Source organism: Acanthamoeba castellanii (assembly GCF_000313135.1).
Source record: "Acanthamoeba castellanii str. Neff unplaced genomic scaffold scf7180000084639, whole genome shotgun sequence".
NCBI classification, from domain to species: Eukaryota; Discosea; order Longamoebia; family Acanthamoebidae; genus Acanthamoeba; species Acanthamoeba castellanii.
In genome coordinates this window covers 267,220-286,108 of record NW_004457431.1, presented here as the reverse complement: position 1 = coordinate 286,108, position 18,889 = coordinate 267,220, and the positions used below count along the sequence as shown (strand labels likewise).

Below are 18,889 nucleotides of genomic sequence, written 5' to 3'. Positions count from 1 at the left end.
ATCAAAATTTCGTTCTTTTCGTTTCGCGCCTAAAGTTAAAGTATTCCTAGAATTCACACTCAATTTTCTCCGGAGAACGTTCGAAATACGGCTTTGGCTGTCTTGGTTTTGGCCGCTTCTGCCGGTCGGAGCAACCAAGCTTCGGGCTTTGCCCCACGGTGGCGATGGTATCCCAGAGAATGGTGGTGGACTGAGGGAAGGAGCACGACAGAGACCAGTGAGATGGGCCAAGGGAGTGGTGGCTGATGGATACGGCCATACTGCGCAGAAAGCACCGCTTCCCATCCGAACAGCGAAGTTAAGCTGCGCCAGGCGGTGTTAGTACTGGGGTGGGCGACCACCCGGGAATCCACCGTGCCGTATCCTCCTTTTTCCTTCCGCCAGGCACGTCGAGGATCCAGCCTCTTCAGTGATTCCTGTCTGCGCCTCATTGCCTTCTTGTCTTGTGTTGTCTGTGGCGAGAACCCATCAAAACTAGTACTTGCCCATTGCACTCCGTGCCATTCGCCTCGGTCTCGTCGACACCGAGCCCACGCCCACACTACTGTTCTGGCACTTGTTGTGGGTGGTGGAATTGTTGTTGGGAAATGGTGTAAGATACATTGTAGTCCAGCCATGATCAAGAGGCTTAGACGTCGTTGGTGCCGATGCAGCTGTTAAGGAACTGAACCACCTCCTCCATGCTCGGGCGCTTCTTGGGCTTGCCGCTCCAGCACTGGGTCATGGTCTCGGCGTAGTCAGCGGGGCAGTCGGCGGGCACCTGCGGCCGCTTGCCCTCGAGCACGTCCAGCGTCACGCCCATGAAGTTGCGCCCCGCATATGGCTGCTTCCTCGTGAGCATTTCCCACATGATGAGCGCGAAGCTGTACACGTCGGCCGATTCGGAGTAGTGTTCGCCGCGGATCACCTCCGGCGCTGTCCACGCCGGCGTGCCGCACCGGGTCATCGTGGCATTCTCTTCCTTGATGCGGGCGAAGCCGAAGTCGGCCACCTTGACGTTCCACGACTCGTCCACCAGCAGGTTCGATGGCTTGAGATCGCGGTGCACGATGCACGGCTCGAGCGTGTGCAGATAGTGCACTCCGCGCGCCGCGTCCCGCAGCATGCGAAGTCGCACTTGCCAGGGGAGCTTGATGGTCGAGTTGCCGAGGAGAGCCTTGAGGGAGCCCTGCTTGACCCACTCGGTGACCAGGCACAGGTTGGGCATGCGCAGGCACGCTCCGATGAACAGCACGATGTTCGGGTGCCGCATCTCCGACAGGCACGCCACCTCGGCCCTGAACTCCAGCAGGTGCCGCTCGTCCAGCTTCTGCTTGATGAACCGCTTCACCGCCACGTCGACGCCCTTCCACGAACCCTTGAACACGACGCCGTACGAGCCTGTGCCGATCTGTTCGCCCAGCTGGATGTCCTCGTACTTGATGACCCATCGGACCAGGTTGGCGCCCGTGAGGAAGGCGTCTTCGCCCGTGCCGCTGGCCAGCTTCTCCAGGTCGACCGACGTGTCGCTCCGTGCGCTGCGGCCGCTCAGCATGTTCGAGGAGTGGTACCGCGCGCTGCCCCTGCCCGCGCTGGTCGAGTCGTCGTCCAGCGAGGCGCCGAAGTTGCCGAAGTAGCGCGGCTCGAGGCCCTTGACCTTCATCTCATAGATGGTCACCTTGCCCAGCTCGCTGAGCCCGTCGAGCTCGGTTGTGCCGATGCGCTGGAAGCGACTGGCCTCGCCGCCCATCTCGGTCGCGGTGATCTTGGCGTAGGCGGAGCCCGAAAGGAGGACCTGGCCGCCCTGGGCCAGCACTGTCACCTTGGCCGCGGCCACCACCGGCGGCCCGAGGTACTCCACCCGCCGCGACATCGGGTCCCGCCGCAGCTTGGGCACTCCCACGTGCACGCCCATCCGTACCCGCAGCCCGCGGAAGATGAGGCGGTCGTCGACGCCGCCGATCTCCTCAGCCACATCGGCCTGCGCCAGCAGCTCCGCCGGCCACTGGAGGTCCAGCAGCTTGCGCTGGGCCTCGCCGCACCATTCGAGAGCGTCGCTGATGGACGTGAAGGCCATGCAGAAGGAGCCCTCGCCGACGATCTTCTCCTTGAGGAAGATGGCCTCGTAGCCCCGGTGCTTGGCCAACAGCGAGCGCAGCGTGTCGTTGTGGAGTAGCGTTGCGTCGCGCATGGCGTTGGGGCACGCCGACCAGAGCGACGCCGCCTTGGCGATATCGGTGAACACCAGCGTGATCTCGCCCTCCGGCGGCCGCACGCCGCCCACGTGGTGGTCGCGGCCGCCGCCGCCGACGCCGATCGTGGCGTCGCTGGACGACAGGCTGCTCGACGAGTTCATGCCCGAGGAGCTGCTCGTCGCCGACCCGGTGTTGCGGAGCTTGCCGGTGAGCGAAGACGAAGACGTAGAGCTGCCGCCGCTCGTGGTGCCGCCGACCATGGCCGACAGGCGGGTCATGACCTCGAGGAAGGTCGGGCGCACGGTCGGGTCGCGGTGCCAGCAGTCCGCTGTCAGCTTCTCGTAGTCGGGGTCGGTCAGCAGACCCTGCGGGGTCTTGGGCCGGGCGTCGTCCCTGATAACCGCGACGGCGATCGCCGCGGGCGACATGCCAGAATAGGGCTGCTCCCTGGACATGAGCTCCCAGAGAATGATGCCGAAGGCGTACACGTCGGCCAGCACGTAATCGATGCCGGGCTCCTCGGCCAGGATCTCGGGTGCCAGCCAGTGGATGCTGCCCTGCTGCTGCTGCTGGGCGTCGCGCTTGATATCACCCTTGAACCGCGTGAGGCCGAAATCGCTCACCTTCAAGTTCCACTTGGCGTCGAGCAGCAGGTTGAGCGACTTGAGGTCGCGGTGGATGATGCCCGACGAGTGGAGGAAGTGCATGCCCTTGGCCGCCTGCAGCGCCAGCCGCACCACCAGGGGCAGCGGGATGTCCGGCACCAGCTCGTTGTGGATAAGCTGCACATCAAGGGAGATCCTTGTCAGTCGCCATTCAATTGAGTGAGATGAGGGGGTTGGGAGAGGCGTACGTCGTAGAGGGAGCCGAGGGCCATGAACTCCATGACGATGCACATGCGCGGCGGCCGCGTGCACGCCGCCATGAAGAGCACTACGTTGGGGTGGCGCAGCGCAGTCATCACCTCCACCTCTTCCCTGAAGCTGCGTTGGATGTCCTTCGCCAGCGCCCGCTCCTCAGAGGCGATGACCTTGACGGCGACCTCGGTTCCCTTCCACATGGCTCGGTACACCTCGCCGTACCTGATATTGTCCCTCCATGATTAGTACGACGACAAGAACGAAAAACGAAACGAAAGGGAAGCTGCAGTACCCTCCGGCGCCGAGGATGTCGCCCACCTCGAGCTCGTCAAAGTCGATTTCCCAGTCCTGGCGCCCGTTGCGCTTGGACCGGCCGAGCATCCAGCAGCCGACGCCGAGCAGGATGGCCGCAAGAACCAGCAGGATGAACACGGGAATGGTCGAGCCGAGCACCGCGCCGAGGATGACACCCAGCGAACTGCTGTCGCCTGTACCAAGTCACACACAGCATCGGTCGATGTCAGCCATCGCTGGGACTTGTGCTGCGCAAAGGAGAGCAAGATGGGAGTCAAAACGCACTTTTAGCATTCTCGCAGAAGTCGCCCTCGCGGTTGCTGTTGCACACGCACGCGCCGCTCACGCACTTGCCCAGGTCGAAGCAGATGGTGCCCTCGTAGATGCAGTTGGCCAGCGAGAAGACCTGCACGCCGTTCGAGGTCACGCTCGCCAGCTGCTCGAGCAGCGTGGCCTTGGCCGGCTGGGCCAGCGATGCCACCACCATGTGGGATCTGGAGAGCATCACAGTGTCACGCCCCGTATTAGATCGAGCAGACGACGAGATTGAGAAAGATGGATGATTATCGTACGAGCTGGCAATCTGGGCGGCGCTGGAGTCGGTCTGGCTCCAGTAGATCCAGTCGACCAGCGCCTGCGCCTTGGTGAAGTCCCGCATGGTCTCCGTGCGGATCATGAGCGCGTTGAAGGTCACCATCGGGTAGCTGTCGGCGCCAGGCGCTGTTTTTCGTACGGGCAGCACGCAACACGGAGAAGTAAATGAGAAAAGGATTGCTCTGGTGTGATGGTGTCGATGATGATGAACGCACCCATCTTGATGTAGAGATCGGTCGAGGCGCCCTGGTAGTGGGAGATGGCTGACACGATGGTGTCCTCCTCGGGGATGACAAGGCCGCCATCGACGTTGGGAATGCGGGCAAACTGGAGCGTGGGCGCACCGTTGAGCGTCCAGAAGTGGACCCAGCCGGCGAACACGTGCTCCGTCTGCAGGAGCAAGTCTTGCATGGTTCCCAGGCCAGTCACGGTGCGCGTGCGCCATGTCTCAGCGGCCACGGGCAAGTTGGGCAGAGAGACCGGACCAACCTGGATGTAACGGAAGCGAGAAAGCTACGGGGTGAGATTGTGTTCACGCATATTTTAAGGGGGCGGGCGACGTACTTCGTCCTTGAACTCAGGCACACGATCGCTGATTGCCTCCATGATGGCCTGCACAGAGGTCTGTGCGGTGGTGACGTAGGCCACGATGATCTCAGTCTCCGGGAGAAGGTGAGCGATGGTTGGGTTGAGCGCCTTGATGGCCGTGTCATTCCACATTTTGATCTGGAAAGTCAAAACCAAGCAGTCAGGCTCGACGTTCACAGCAAAGCCTGGTCTCGGGGCGTATGTGGCGAACCTTGTTCAGGTAAATGTCCGACACAGTTTCCCAGTGAAGGACGATCGAGTCCTGGCCCAGCAATTCAGGAAGCTGCACAGGATTGGAGTTGCTTAGTACAAACAGCTGGCACACAGGCCAACAATCGGGGTGATAGGTACGTTGTAGGTGAAGCAGTAGGCGTGGGCGTTGACTTTGACGGCAACCACGTCGGGCATGGGCTCCAGAGTCGCGGCGCTCAGGGGCACCACAGTAGAACCGAAGTCGATGTCATCTAGAGGCACGGACATAGGTGTCTTAAGACTGTGTTCGGTCGGAGTTTGAGTGGTGGCCACCATAAACCTTACCTGACTGCATGTACTTAGTCGAGGTGAGCGCATCGCCAGAGAAGTACTTGAGCTTGAGCGCGCTGTCGGTGTACTCCGACGCCCAGGCCGTGTAGACCGGCAGCGGGCCGCCGAGCCCGAGCACATAGGCCGAGCTGGAGGCCCGGTCGCCATTGCACGTGACCGTGCCCATCACGTCGATCAGGTTGCGACGGTAGGCAATATCCAGCGGAATGTAGCCGTCGTTCTGCGTCAGCTGAACCGCATAGTCGTTCACCTGTTGTTGCTTCCCGGTCAGCGGGACTGGTGGGCCGTTGCATTAGAGAGGGGAGGGGAGTGGAATGCCTGTATCCAGCTGAGGTGGTCCATGATGTCCTTGAGCATGACGCACTTGTTTGAGTGCGTACGGTTCTGCGTTACGAGTACGACAGACGCGAGGAAGCTCATCGGCCAGCTGCCGTTGCCGCCGTTGGAGATGTCGGCCACGAACTGCTGCGCGATGACGGTCTCGCGGTAGTAGGACATGGCCGCCTGCACCGAGGTGGTCGAGGCCTGCACCGTGGTGCCGTTGGTGTCCTTCATCGCCGCGTACTTGATTCCGACCCGGTCCGCATCGCGGAGCGCGAAGTAGCCCATGGTGTAGGGGGTGGTGTCGAGCAGACTGATGGCCTGGCTCTGATTGGCGATCGGATAGCCGGTGGTTCCGAGCATGCTGTAGAGCGTGCCTCCGGCGGCGGTGATCGCCGACTCGAAGGCCGCATCGTGGGAGAGGGCCTGGACGAAGGCCGCGGTGACGTCAGCCTCCAGTTGGTCGGCCGCCTGCTTGTAGACCAGCGCGATGGGGTCGCTGGTGAGTGTGGAGGCGAGGGCGGGGTTGAGAGCGACAATGGCCGCGTGGTTCCACACGGTGATGTCCCGACGCCAGATTCGGGCGAGGGTGGGAATGTCGAGCACGAGTGTGTCCGTGGTGGCGTTGGGCAGGTTGTAGCCCACAACCACAGCGCTGGCCGCCATGGGCAGCTGAGCCAGCTGGCCGCCGCTCGCATCGGAGACCGGCTTGAAGATGGGCTTCTCCGCCACCGCAAAATCGACCGCGGTGTCGGCGAGCGCCACGGCTACTTGAGTGACCGGAGTGTAGGTGAACGTGAGGTCGTCCCTGGTGATTGGCAAAAGAACAGGCGGAGCTTACGTTATTCAACCATTGTTGGATACCCGGCCCGATTGTCCGCGGTTCGCACATGTTCCGCGTTGGTCACGGGCTAGGGGAGGGGTGGAGTGAAGGAAGATGTACCTTGTGTAGAGGTAGGCGGTCTGCCACGTGGAGAAGACGCTGTTGAGGCTGCTGGGTCCGGAGGCGGTGATGGCCTGGCTTCCGGCGGGGCCGAAGACGAACAAGACGACCGCCACGATCGCGGCGAGCAGCAGAGCCGAGGCCCATGAGCGATGAGGAGGAAGCGAACCGGAGCCCATCCTGACAGATGTAAGGGTAGGAGTCAGGATTGTAGGGCCTGGTTGTGTGCTTCGGGTGTGAGTTGGTGGAACAATAGCAGGAGCACGCCACGGCAGTTCCCGTGGTGAGGAGCCATAAGCCCCATTGGCGGAGTGGAGGCCAGGAAATGACCCGTGTTGTTGGGCTCTCCGCGCGGTGGCAGGGCGTCGTGCACCCACACGGCAAGCACACAGGCGAAGGTGGTCTCGATCGTGGTGTCCGAGACTCGACGATAGGGAACATGTGGTGTTCGGCCGCAACTGTCGTACTGTTCAACTCCGGAGAGTTCACACCGTGTAGCCGTCGGCAGGTGACCGAGCCATCTTCCGCAACCGTTTGTCCGTGGTACCCGAGGGCCGGCCAATCTTTTCCCTCTTTTTTCCCCCCAAAGCGCGAGACAGACAGACAGCGGGGTCCGGGGGGGGGAGTTGGGACGCCTCTTCCGGACCCCAACCTAGCCCTTAAAGCGTCTGAAGAGAATCATCTATGCAGGAGGAAGATGAGTGGCGCTGCACAGCTGCGGCCTTCGGCATTCTTGATCTTTTTCTTCTTTTGGCTCTCGCGTGTTGTGTCAAAAACTCCTTTTCTTTAATTTTTTTTGTACAATTCCTTCAAGAGAGATGCGCCCAAACACACTCTCGGAGACATTCAGCTGCTCGTTCGTGTTGGAGGCTGATTACTGGAACTCGTCGTCCACGAAGATGGAAAAGCTCTCCGTTGTAGATGGCTTGGCCTTCGTCTTCTGGGGCAGCTGTGGGTTGAGGGGATTGCGGTGAAGGTGTAAGCACGGTGTAACGTTAGATGCGCCTCGGTTATCGCCACCCAGGAAGAACTCGTGCTACGGTGAACGGATGGTGCATAGCATACCGTGGTCTCGCTCCACTTCTGAGGCAGAGGCCGATTCTCCTTCTGGCGCTCCTGCAGGGGCGCCAGGGTACACCACTTGCCCTCGGTGGTGAGGCCGGCTGCGGGTGCGGCCGAAGCCACGTGGGGAAGCTGGCCCTCTTTGGTGTTGACGTTAACGCTGCTCTTGTTGCTCTTGTTGTCTCCTGAGTGCGAGGGATCAACGTAGATCTCTGACTTGACGGTCTTGCCGTTGGGTGCCGAAGCAAAGGTCGACGAGGTCACGGGCCTCGATGCGATCGACCCGAGTCGCACGCCACCACTGGCCATGCCCAGCGTCGAAGTGCGTGAGGCCTGCATGCCGGTAGCCTGGGTCGAGGGTCGGAGGCCGGTCATGGGGGCGCGAGCTGCAGAGGAGGAGGAGGACAGAGGCGCGAGGGCTGGCCGACGAGCCGAGGAGAGCGCTGAAGCAGATGAAGAGGCTGAGAGCCCTCCTTGGGCAGCGGTGGGCTTGATCTTCTCGATGAGACGCTTCTGAAATGCCTTTTGCCGGGTCTTGAGCCAGTCCACGGGGTGAGCTCCCCTGTATAGACGAGCAGAGTAGTCAGGGTGGGTGCCACGAGCTACGGCCACATGATCAGATGGCAGCAAAGATAGAAAGAAGAGGAGTGAGGGTACTTGAGGATGCCGGCTTCGTAGACCTTCTGGCAGAGGGCCTGATTGCCTCGAAACTCGAGGGCGGAGGCCCATCGCTCGTAGAAGACGGCTTCCTTCTCGCCGATCTTGTTGCTCTTCAGGTAGTTAAACACCTCAAGCGGGTCCTCGCAGTAGTCCGTCTTGTGGAGAGAGGCGAGAGATATGAGGATGGAAGCAAGAGGGCATCAACCGAGTGGTGTACTTACGTAGGCGAGCCAGAGGCGAAGCAGGCGGGGGTCCTCACGGTAGCGCGGCAGTGCCTCGCCCGAGAACACCTTGGTGCACCGTTCGATGAGGGAGATGAGCTGCTGGCGGCTGTCATCTGCCACCAGGCTCTGCTGTGCCCAGTCCACATACCTGGTTGCCACAAACCAAGATTGTTAGGATGGCGCAGTACAAAGATCGTTGTTGCGCAGCAAGGTGCCGCACCGTGCCCACAGATCCAAAGGATCTTCGCCAGAGTAGTTGGCGATTTCGTCCTCCCAAGCTCTGTAAATGGCAAATTAGAACCAATAAAAAGAAGAATGTAGACAGGGGAAGACCCGTACTTTTTCTGCGCTTCGATCCTCGCGTCCACGGCACTCTCCGCACCGTCCAACGAGCAGACAGCGGCCAGTTGGCGAGCGTTGCGACCCCTACGAAGCGGAACAATGTTTTCCTTGCAGTGTTCCCAGTCCGAAAGCTCCACCACTTCCGTGGGCTCCTCGTTCTCCTTCTTCAGCAATTCGTCAGCCATTTTGACTAGTTCTATGTACTACCGAGATGCAATCTTGCGCGCAAACCCCAACGCGACCACGGACAACGGCTCTCAAAAAAGGCGGGAACGTAACATTCTCGAAATTCCTGGAGCCGTAAGATTTCACGGAATAAAAAGCGACCTTCATTTTCCTTTTCCGCCATATTAATTTGTATCGGGCACCCGACAAGGCGACTCGAGTTAATCTTCATCTCGCCCTCCTCCCGTTTCTTTGTACACCCCGCAGCAAGATGGCCGAGTCGTTCTGGGACAAGCGCGATGCATTGAAGGATTACCACGATGTCGTGGGAGACATGCACCGCATCATGGTGCCCCTGCTGGGTCTCCTGTTCGTCTTCTTCTCTATCGGCCTCGTGATCTTCCTCGCCATCAAGCCTCGATTCGTCAACTTCCTGCGCTACTTCCTCGCGCTTCTCCTGATTTACCAGATCTTCGGTACGCCCAGGCCTGCATTTTTGCCACTACGAATGAGCTCATTTTTTTGCAATTAATCCAAATTCTAATTCTCATCTTCTGCTTGTGCACAACAGCGTCCCTGTTCATCTGGTTCAGCAGCACCTGGGAGATTGGCTTCCAGTTCTTCGCGTTTGCCCTGTTCGGCATCTACGCCATCTTCACCAAGGACCGCGACAGGCTCCACATGCTCATCTTCACCCTCCTGGCCCTGTTCGACTTCTTCGTCGTCATTGGCAAGCTCGGCTTCATGGGCTACAACGTCAAGGCCATCGACGCCCTCGACAACGCCACCTGCACCGGCTACTACAACGTCGATGGCGACGAGGCCCAGTGCACCGGCTTCCTCAACTTCCTCCGTTTCCTCGTCTTCCTGACCACTCTCATCCAGCCCGCTCAGGTCTTCTTCGGCTACCTCCTGTGGCGCAACTACGGTACACACACACACTACACCAACTCATCGTGATCGTGATCGTGGGCTGTATGGCTGATGATGGCAAACGTGGTGGTGTGTGCAGAGACCAACGGCGAGCTTGGTGAGCCCAGCGAGTACGGCAAGATCGGCGAGTCCTCCTCCAGCGTCCCCCAGTAAAATCAGACCTGCGTGCAGTGGACCCACTCTCGCTGTTTGCCTGCCAGTACTGTTTGCCTTTTGTTTCGTAATTGAAGCACGCTACACAGCCACCACGTCCACATCAACATCGCCGCCAAGGTGAGCCGTGTGTGTGAGCTGCCAGAACAGAGCAGAACGCAACAGAAGAGGCGGAGGAAGGTCGCGCGCGTCCAGCTGCCGGTGGCTTCTTTCTCGCCTTTTTCGGAGCGAGCTGCCTATCAGGGGCCGTGTGCGCACGACCTTCTTCAAATCGCTTTTCTATCTCTCGAGACTCCACTACAGTTTCTTCTTCTCCGAGTTCAACACAAGCACGGCACACGACATGAAGAGAACAGGGCTGCTGGTGGCGGTCGTACTGGTGGTGCTGGTGGCCTGCGCGGCCCGGGAGAGCGCCGGGCTGCCCTGGGAAGAGGCCCAGCGCCTGCTGTTCAAACAGCAGATGCGAAGTGGTGCCAACGGCGCGGCCGGGATGAGCAAGCGCGACCTCGGCACCGACATCCCCATATGCCCCGACCACCCCCGAGCTGTTCCCCAGGCCTTCATCAACCAACGCGTGCGCTCTGCTTCCTTCTTCTTTTGCTTTTTTGCTTCCTCGCTTCGGTGAAGATACTGCATAGTTCAAATTGTTGATGATGGGCGTGTGTCGTGTCGTGTCGTGTCGTGTCGTGTCGTGTCGTGTCGTGTCATGCGGAAACGTCTTTCCAGTTCATGCCGGAGCAGCTGCGCGAGGCCATCAAGAAGATCGATGCCGTGTATCGAACGGCGGCGCAGGGGGTCCAAGCGATGTCGGTGGGCATCGTGTACGACCAGGAGCTCGTGTGGGGGCAGGGCTACGGCCTCATCGACACCGCCGACCCCTCCTCGTACGCTACTGAGCTCCCACATCTCATGATCGCCCTCGCCCGGGTACTGTGGCATCGGGCTAAAAAAAAACTCATGCCTGTGGCTGACGCAGGCAAGTGGACACGAACACGATCTACCGCGTGGGGTCGATCACCAAGCTGATCACCAACATCATGCTCTTCCAGCTGAGGGACCAGGGCAAGCTCTCGCTCGACGACCCCGTCAGCGTACGCCGCCCCGATCCCAACAACGCGCACGCATGAGCATCTTGTTTTAACTACGACCTGCCGCAAACAGAAATACGTGCCGGAGCTGGTGTGGCCGACGCCCTTCAAGAACAACCCCGGCATCACCTGGCGCACCCTCGCCGGTCAGATCAGGTACGACAGACCATCAAAAGAACTATAGTTTAGTATAGTAACCCACCAAACTAAACACAGTGGCCTGACGGGAGCGACGCCCTGCAACTTCTTCACCATCTTGGAGCCCTTCCTGGGCGATGCCTGCCAGATCTCCAACGCCGAGGCGTGGAAGCGCGTCACTGCCGATCCGGTGCGTGGTTCACTCGCTCGCAGGCGCAATTGGGGCGGGGTCGCTAAGACCTGATTCTATTATGTTCGCCAGCCGTCGGTGCCGATGTGGCAGAACCCGCACTACGCCGACGGGGCCTACGCGATCATCGGGCGCGCGCTGGAGTCCGTCGTGGGCATGTCCTACGAGGACTACATCACCCAGCACATCTTCAAGCCCCTCGGTAGGTCCCCCATCACAGCCCCAGCCGCCGCTGCAATCGCTCCCGATGTGAACCACCACATACACAGGAATGGACAGCTCGTTCTTGGCCTACAACTCTGGTCGGACATGGCCAAGAGGGTGCCGCCGGGCAGGGCGGGCAACATCACCTTCCCGTCGTTTGTGGCGCACGCCGACCTCAACTGGGCGCGCGCGACTGGCAACGTACTTACTGCGCCCACTTCACCACCACTGCTGCCCCAGGCCCACCACCGAACCGCTCACCACTTTTACTGTGGTGCTGCAGGTGTACTCCACGGTGAAGGACCTGGCCAAGCTGGCGTCGCTCTTCATGGTGGGCCAGGACGAGCGCAAGAACGTGCTGGGCATCTACTCGAGCACGCTGCGCGAGATGCTCACCCCGTCGTTCATCAACGACGACCAGGTAACGACCCCCCTCCCATTCAATCCCCAGAGAGAGAGAGAGAGGGCACAGCTAAAGGGTCTCACATGCCTCGTTCTCGGGCAGACGAGCGGGTACGGGTTTCCGTTCGAGGTGTACCACAGCCGCGCCTTTGGCAAGGACATGCCGCCCTACTGGGTCCGCATCAAGGCCGGCAGCATGCCGGGCTACGTCAGCGTGCTGGCCATGTTCCCCGAGATCAAGACAGGTGCGTAGCGTGTGGTGGGCCTACTCCGATCGTTTCTTTTCTTTCATTCTTTCTTTTGGTGACGCCACGTCTCTCCAGCGATGATCATGCAGGCCAACGGCTACGCGATGCCGTGGGAGCCTATCGCACTTCTGCTGCCGGCCATCGAGCAGACGCTGTGGGACCTGCAGCCGATCCCCAACAACCCGGGCAACCTCACGGCCTACGCGGGCACCTACCTTGCCTCCGTTCTCGGCGGGTGCGGCTCCACCACACCCATTTTAACTCCTATCTACGCCACCCCCAATCGAGACAGGGAATCTTACGCGTGAACGACCAGGTTCATGACCGGCAACGTCACCGTCAAGTCCGATCTGCCCAACAACCAGCTCCTCCTCTTCTTTAGCCTCGCCGGTAATGCTTGACCCCCCCCCCTCCCTGACGCACAGCAAATGCAATGCTCATTTATCCGCCGTGTTGTGGTGCGAACAGGAACCAATATCCCAGCAAGCGATCTGGGCGTGACCAAGGCCGTGTGGGAGCACGACAACACGTTCCGCACGCTGGGTCCCAACCCGGGCACTGCAGCCTGCCCCGCCGTCGAGGCCGGTTTCACCAACGTGCTGGTGCACTTCAAGGTCGGCGACCCCTCGTGGTTCGGCGGACCCACCCAGGTCGTGTCGTTCGAGGCGCCCACCGATCCCTTCTACGGCTGGGTCTTCATCAAGCAGTGAATGCAGCCATTATCATTTTATTGTAATTACTGTTGTTGTGAGGGGTCACCATGTTTATTTTCATGTTATAAATCTGAAAAAACCTAAGCTCAGCGGTTGGTGCACCGATCTAGGCATTGAACTCGGCGAGCTCGTGGATGACGTCGGTCAAGCTGACGCAGCCGACGGGGACGTTGGCGCCGAGCTTGAATCCCTCGACCTCAGCCTCGGCCCGCGCTGCGGCTCCGGTGCCCGCCACTGCGGCCTCGCCTCGCACGACCCACACCCGATGCACGTGGTTCACTGCCAGCTTCTCGAGCGCCGTCTCCAGCTTGTCCTCCGGAGTAACTGGCACACACGACATGCACCGCGGTCAAGAGCTGCGTAGAAGGGGGGAACCAAGGTAGCCAGGTACCGGTGATGGGACGCGGGTGCGAGGCGCGCTCGTTGATGGTGAGCATGAGCGAGGCCTTGAACTTGAGGAAGTCGCGGAGCGGCTTGGCGAGGAGGGCCGTCAGCTCCTGCCACCCGGTGGCGGCCGCCACCCGCACGTCCGTCGCGCTCACATTCCCGACCAGCTCGCCCGACTCCGACACCTGCAACAGCACAAGAACGAAGACGTCGCACAAGAACGAAAAGCGATGAAGAATAGAGCATCCGGGGGGGGGGCATCGTACGACTCCGAGGCCGTTGACTCTCTTTTCGACGATCTTGCGCAAAGCGGCGATGACGGTGTGGTTCTCTTCGATCAGAACCAGTTCGCGCTGGGCCGCGAATTCGTGGACGGCCGCCGTTGACATATCTTTGATCTTCATCGCCAGCGCCGCTGTAGGGAAGCCGGGCGACGAGCGACTGCGGCGGACATCGACATCATCATCATCATTCAACCATCACACAATATTCCCGTTCAGTGGTCCGTGTATCTCCATAAGCCATTCAATGTACCTGACCCACAGCCAACGGATGACTTCGGCCTGCGTGATGATGGCGAGCACCTTCTTCTCCGGCTCCCGCTCTGTGACCCACAAAGTTGAGCCCACAACCGTCATAGTGGCTGCGCGGGCAGAGAGAGGCACCTTTGGAGTCGACGATCGGGACGCGGTGAACGTCGGGCTTGGAGAGGGCAGCGAAGAGCTCTCCCAGCGGAGCGGCGCGATCGAGAGGCAGCCACGAGTTACGTCCCTGCCCCCGCACATCAGCAGAAGAAACACCACACATTTGGGCGGATACGTCCAGCAGTGGTCACCGGTGGCCGTACCGAGAGATCGATGACAGAGCAGATGGGCAGACGTTCGAACTCCTCCTGGGTGAGCGGCTTCCCCTGCTGTAGAGACACCCAATTAAATTTGTGTCGACAAGCGAACTCGCACAGAAGAGAGCACTTACGGCAGTGCTGAGGTGCTCCACGCACAGCGTCGCCAGGTCGAGCATGTCCACGAACCCGATGAACCTAGAAGGGTGGACCAGCAACAACAGCAATAACTCGAGATGATGAGATGCAGAACAACCAACAGTCGAGTGGCAGGTGTTGGTGTACTGGTTGGCGTCATCGTCGTAGACAGGTGCGGAGATGATCTTGTTTTGGGTGAGCAAATCGATGGCGTCCTTGACCGTCTCGTCCTTACTGTGGGTCCAACCACCAGCAGACGAAATGTTAGTACATGCGAGTGGCCTGCTCCACAGGGGTGGTGAAAGACGTCACTTGAGGAAGATGATGCGGTTGAGCATGTCCACCTTCAGCTCTTCCGTGGGTCCAGCGCCGAGCATGTCCTCTATTTTGAGGTCGCGCAGGAACCTCTGCCAGGGTGAACTCGATGATGCCATGTTGTTTGTTGGTGGTGTCTTCTTTCAACAACGATGCCTGTTTTTTACTTCTTTGTTGTCTGTTTGTGAGCCACACCACCGAAATGCAGTACTGAGCGGCACGAGACAGAAAAAACGTGGACAGGGCCGGGTCTTGTTGTGTTGTTGGCCGAAAAGGCGTCCACGCCTCGCTTTCTTTTCGCTTTCTCTCTTTCTCTTCGCTCTTTTCTGCCGACCAACAATGTGTGGCATGTGGAAAAAAATGAAAATAAACAATAAATAATAATGTGGTTCAGTGCCTGTCCTCCTTGGTGGGGTAGTAGAGGAACGGGAGCTTGACGACAGAGTTGTAGACGAGGGTGCCGCTGATGAGCAGCACGAACCCGATGAGCTGGATGTAGGAGTAGTGACCCCACCTGAACAGCAACGCGAAAAAGTGAGTTATTACACCTCAGTTGGCTCATCGCAAAGAGGAGGTGCACAAGTACCCTTCGCCGAGCGAGGTGTGGTTGAAAGCGTAGTAGATGACCAGCTGAATGCCCCACACCTAAACGTAAACATTGAACAAGGGGCATATGTGAGCTGAGACTTGGGCACAGCCATCATTCAGTAACGGCTGGCAGTGGAGCGTACGCATAGCGTTCGGCAGGCGTCGATGAACGTTCGGTGCACTGCGTATGGCGATCGTGATTGGCATGTCAGTACTTGCTCTCTGGCAATCAAATGTTGGTGGCGAGGGCGGGGCGGGGCGGGGCGGAACTAGTACCGGTGGTCAGGCTCTTGGCCACGGAGAGGGAGGTGAAATTGTAGAAGGCGATGGAGAGCCAGTAGAGGAGTACGAGGCCCAGTAGGGTCATGTTGTTCCCGATCATCACAAATCCGTCCACAGCGTTCTCGTAGCTTCCGCCATCGGAGCCGGGAATGAGGTAGCAGATGGGCAGCACCGCCACGGCCATCAGGAGCACGCCCCACAGACCCTCACCGCTGTAGCAGCCACAAAACGAAACAACGTTCAGCACTGATAGAACGAAGACAAAGACGAAAAGAACGAAAAGAAAGTGAAACAGAACGCACCCGACCACCACCAGGGCGTGGTACTGCGCCAGCAACAACAAACCGAAGGCGAAGGAGACAAATGGAGACAAATGGGGGTCAGTTGCGGGTGGTGAGGGAGACAAGGCGGACGCGACGTACATTTTGCCTCTTGAGGAAGATCTCTTCGATGATCATCTGAATGGCGTTGGAGAGCTGTCCCAAAATGATCAAAACATCGCCCAGGATCACTTCCTTGATGTCCCTGCCGCCTATCGGACGGCAATTGGCAAAGTCCAGGTTTAGTTGAGGCGAGCTGCGTGAGGCGGAGGCGGAGGCGCAACGAACCTGAGTCGGAAATGACGGAGGCGATGCCCACGCACGCGAGTCCCACCGTGGTGATGGTGATCCCCAACCAGTTGTAGAAGTAGAGCTTCCTGGTTGTGTTGACGATTCAGCGACCAACAAAAAGTTAGCCAAGTGAGCAATTCTTTTGGCCTTAGGGCGTCGAGGTATGCCATCAGCGCGCACCGTTTGAGGAAGAGCACGGAGAGGATGCCAGAGAAGACGATAATGCTGCCTCGCAGCATTTGGAACACGCTGGCGTAGGTGTACTGTCGGGAAGAAAAAGGTTGTGGGATGAGCATCACAATCCTCAAGCCTAACACCACCACCAACAATCAGCCGAGGGTGGGTGCATCCAACGTACGAGCAAACCGATGCCGCCCAGCGTGGTGCCAATAACGTCGAAGCAGCACGTCAGGAGAAAGTAGAACGGCGCATACCAGGGGTCTTGCTGTGGTGAGCACCGCTGCAGGTGTCAGACACCACGCGTGGAGCACAGGACCAGATTGCGCACCTGCGCTGGAGCGGGCTCATCATCGGCGGTGGTGACGTTGATGGCCAGGCGGCTCGGGTTGTGCTTGTGGTCGTCGTCATCTTCGTCCTTCTCCTCGATGGAGATGCGCTGATACCGGTTTTCGTAGCCTGCAGGTCGGCACTTCGTCTGATAGACCCGCATCAAGACGTAGACGATCGCACACAGCGCCTCGCCGGCAAACATGAACAGCGTCTGTGTCCTGTGCCATCACGCATTGCATTGTGAGTGAATGCACACAGAACTGAGCATCGCGTCGCTTCGTTGCGTAGTGTGCGTGTGCACCCGGAAGAACCCGAAGCACAGAAGCGACCACTACTCAAGCCGGGTATTCCCCAATAAACCGCGGTAGCACAGGTCCGTACCAGGGGAAGGAGAACGGCTTGTCCTCGCCGGAGAGGCCGTGGCTCGTTTGCTGGTTCTGCCATTTCTGCACATCACGAAACATGGCGGCGATGTGAGGGATGAAGAAGAGAGATTAAATTGAATTTTAATGATGAATTCAAAAGTGGCACCTTGGAAAGGGTATTGACGGAGCCGGTAACGAGCATGACAACGACGAGCACCAATATGCCCACAGCCTGCGCTGACATAAAACGGAGGCCTCCCATGGCTGCAGCTTCCTCTTCCGAGTGGTCGACTGTGTTTGTTTCGGTGGTACAAACTTATTTTCGTTTTCATTTTATTTTTATATTTATTATTTTCATTTTCTTCCTGTTCGTGCCAACGCATTGAGGAAGAAGGTGTTTATTTGGGAAGTGCTGCCGAAGCTGATCACAGCATTCAGAAGAACTTGAAAGGCACCAACGATCCGGCAGAAGAGGCCTGAGCAGGAGAGGTTGAAGATGAGTGAGTCCCATTACAAGTGGCAAGGCAGTGCAGAGACATGTGGTGGAGTGTACCAGGAAGACAACGTTGTCGGACGCCAGGATGCCGGAGACCGCAGCGGTGTTGGTGGCGGTCGTGCCCACAGTCACTGTCTTGGCTGCGGTCACCATCATCACCCAAAGAGTCAGCAAAGAAGACCAGATCGCTCAACAGGGTCAAGTGGCAAGGCAGATATACCGGTGTTGACGGTGGAAACGGGAGCGGTTACGACGTTACCAGAGCTGACGACGGCATTCGTCGCGTCGCCCAGAGCGGCGGCCACAAGGCAAGCAAGAACGAGCAGAGCAAAGAACTTCTTCCTGTGTACGGGACAAGACATCTGTGGTGAGCTAGGCCACATGAACGTTGGCCAAAGGTGGTGAAGTACATTGTGATGTGGTTGGCGTTGGCGAAGTTGCGGCGAGGCGAGGAGTGGATGATGAATGAGGAGCGTGATGGAGTTGTGCGCACCCATGGGTTGTATTTATAAGGACCCGTCGGCATGTGGGTTGATTTCTCCCCCGCTCGGTGGGCAGCCATGAAGCTGGAAGAGGCCGAATTATCGGTCTAATGCAGGTGCTCCTTTATCCAGCTCTTTTCCCTATTTGTTCAAATTCAACAATGTGATCAGTGATCTTCAGTACGGTCGAACGTTCTAGCGGGCTGAGGGTGGGGATCACGTGCTGAAATGGAGAGGTTGACCGGCTCCAGGCGAGGTGGTTCTCGCATTTTACTGCCACTGCACCCGCCTTTAACATAGCCGTCGTTGGTTGGGACAAAGACGGATGAATGGTCACGCACCTCCGTGCCCAGCATCTACGCCGTGGGTGACATCACCAACCGCATCAACCTTACTCCCGTACGCTTTCCCCTCACGGATTCCCCTCAGCGACGAGCGGCTCGCCACTTTCATGCTGTGGCAGGTCGCTCTGGCCGAGGGCCACGCTCTGGCCGACACTCTCTACAACAACCTGCCCCGCACGGCCGATCACACCAACGTGCCCTCTGGTAAGCTCCACTGTCCGCCTCTTTTTCATGGATTCGCTGTTGCTTGTGCTCACTGTCCAACAATCAATTGAATCGTTGACTGCCGCCAGCCGTGTTCACATCGCCGCCGGTGTCGTGCACCGAGACGCAGGCCCGACAGGTCTACGGTGAGATCGATGTCTACGTCTCCAAGTTCACGCCCCTCAGGCACACTTTGTCCAAGCGTGACGAGAAGACCTTCTGAAGCTCATCGTCGACAGGAAGACCGACCGAGTCGTTGGCGCTCACATGGTCGGTGCCGACGCCCCCGAGATCATCCAGGTACACACACACTCGCACTTCCAACGGCACACGTGAAGGTTAGCTTCCGCGTAAAGAACGAACTCCCTATTTACTGACCACCAATTCCCTTCAACATCGACGACGCGCAGGGCGTGGCGATCGCTGTCAAGTGCGGCGCCACCAAGAAGCAGTTTGATTCCACCGTCGGCCTCCACCCGTCCGCGGC

The 18,889-nt window shown here is 59.0% G+C and overlaps 7 protein-coding genes across 7 annotated transcripts; 3 read left to right on the top strand and 4 right to left on the bottom strand.

Annotated features, from left to right (window-relative positions):
• Nucleotides 1–628: 628 nt before the first annotated feature.
• ACA1_088990 (serine/threonine kinase) lies at nt 629–6,496 on the bottom strand (the record flags this gene model as incomplete). The annotated part of the gene is made up of 12 exons (XM_004338617.1): nt 629–2,956; nt 3,028–3,256; nt 3,327–3,522; nt 3,614–3,822; nt 3,901–4,048; nt 4,138–4,411; nt 4,487–4,648; nt 4,722–4,793; nt 4,862–4,974; nt 5,048–5,329; nt 5,434–6,182; nt 6,318–6,496. The coding sequence occupies 12 exons, from the start codon at nt 6,494–6,496 to the stop codon at nt 629–631; spliced, it is 4,941 nt and encodes a 1,646-aa protein (XP_004338665.1).
• Nucleotides 6,497–7,191: 695 nt separating this feature from the next.
• On the bottom strand, nt 7,192–8,790 carry ACA1_088980 (Mad3/BUB1 region 1 family protein; the record flags this gene model as incomplete). The annotated part of the gene is made up of 6 exons (XM_004338616.1): nt 7,192–7,266; nt 7,383–7,941; nt 8,037–8,167; nt 8,261–8,411; nt 8,484–8,543; nt 8,603–8,790. The coding sequence occupies 6 exons, from the start codon at nt 8,788–8,790 to the stop codon at nt 7,192–7,194; spliced, it is 1,164 nt and encodes a 387-aa protein (XP_004338664.1).
• A 251-nt stretch (nt 8,791–9,041) lies between these two features.
• ACA1_088970 (uncharacterized protein) lies at nt 9,042–9,856 on the top strand (the record flags this gene model as incomplete). The annotated part of the gene is made up of 3 exons (XM_004338615.1): nt 9,042–9,246; nt 9,342–9,698; nt 9,783–9,856. The coding sequence occupies 3 exons, from the start codon at nt 9,042–9,044 to the stop codon at nt 9,854–9,856; spliced, it is 636 nt and encodes a 211-aa protein (XP_004338663.1).
• Nucleotides 9,857–10,199: 343 nt separating this feature from the next.
• ACA1_088960 (betalactamase) lies at nt 10,200–12,836 on the top strand (the record flags this gene model as incomplete). The annotated part of the gene is given in 13 exon segments (XM_004338614.1): nt 10,200–10,430; nt 10,583–10,740; nt 10,833–10,947; nt 11,018–11,100; nt 11,161–11,272; nt 11,345–11,474; nt 11,542–11,593; nt 11,608–11,677; nt 11,760–11,897; nt 11,982–12,123; nt 12,202–12,361; nt 12,443–12,516; nt 12,595–12,836. 13 exon segments carry the CDS (start codon nt 10,200–10,202, stop codon nt 12,834–12,836), a joined length of 1,707 nt encoding a protein of 568 aa, XP_004338662.1.
• A 109-nt stretch (nt 12,837–12,945) lies between these two features.
• ACA1_088950 (CBS domain containing protein) lies at nt 12,946–14,639 on the bottom strand (the record flags this gene model as incomplete). The annotated part of the gene is made up of 9 exons (XM_004338613.1): nt 12,946–13,163; nt 13,231–13,411; nt 13,493–13,667; nt 13,761–13,869; nt 13,892–13,997; nt 14,074–14,136; nt 14,202–14,265; nt 14,353–14,439; nt 14,518–14,639. 9 exons carry the CDS (start codon nt 14,637–14,639, stop codon nt 12,946–12,948), a joined length of 1,125 nt encoding a protein of 374 aa, XP_004338661.1.
• A 271-nt stretch (nt 14,640–14,910) lies between these two features.
• On the bottom strand, nt 14,911–17,138 carry ACA1_088940 (uncharacterized protein; the record flags this gene model as incomplete). Its single annotated transcript, XM_004338612.1, has 12 exons — nt 14,911–15,034; nt 15,107–15,165; nt 15,252–15,289; nt 15,385–15,602; nt 15,693–15,715; nt 15,813–15,922; nt 15,999–16,087; nt 16,182–16,264; nt 16,360–16,446; nt 16,510–16,729; nt 16,893–16,957; nt 17,043–17,138. 12 exons carry the CDS (start codon nt 17,136–17,138, stop codon nt 14,911–14,913), a joined length of 1,212 nt encoding a protein of 403 aa, XP_004338660.1.
• A 1,168-nt stretch (nt 17,139–18,306) lies between these two features.
• On the top strand, nt 18,307–18,859 carry ACA1_088930 (uncharacterized protein; the record flags this gene model as incomplete). Its single annotated transcript, XM_004338611.1, has 3 exons — nt 18,307–18,402; nt 18,492–18,702; nt 18,813–18,859. Coding segments are annotated over 3 exons (354 nt in total), but the record flags the coding sequence as incomplete, so codon positions are not given.
• Between the last annotated feature and the right edge of the window lie 30 nt (nt 18,860–18,889).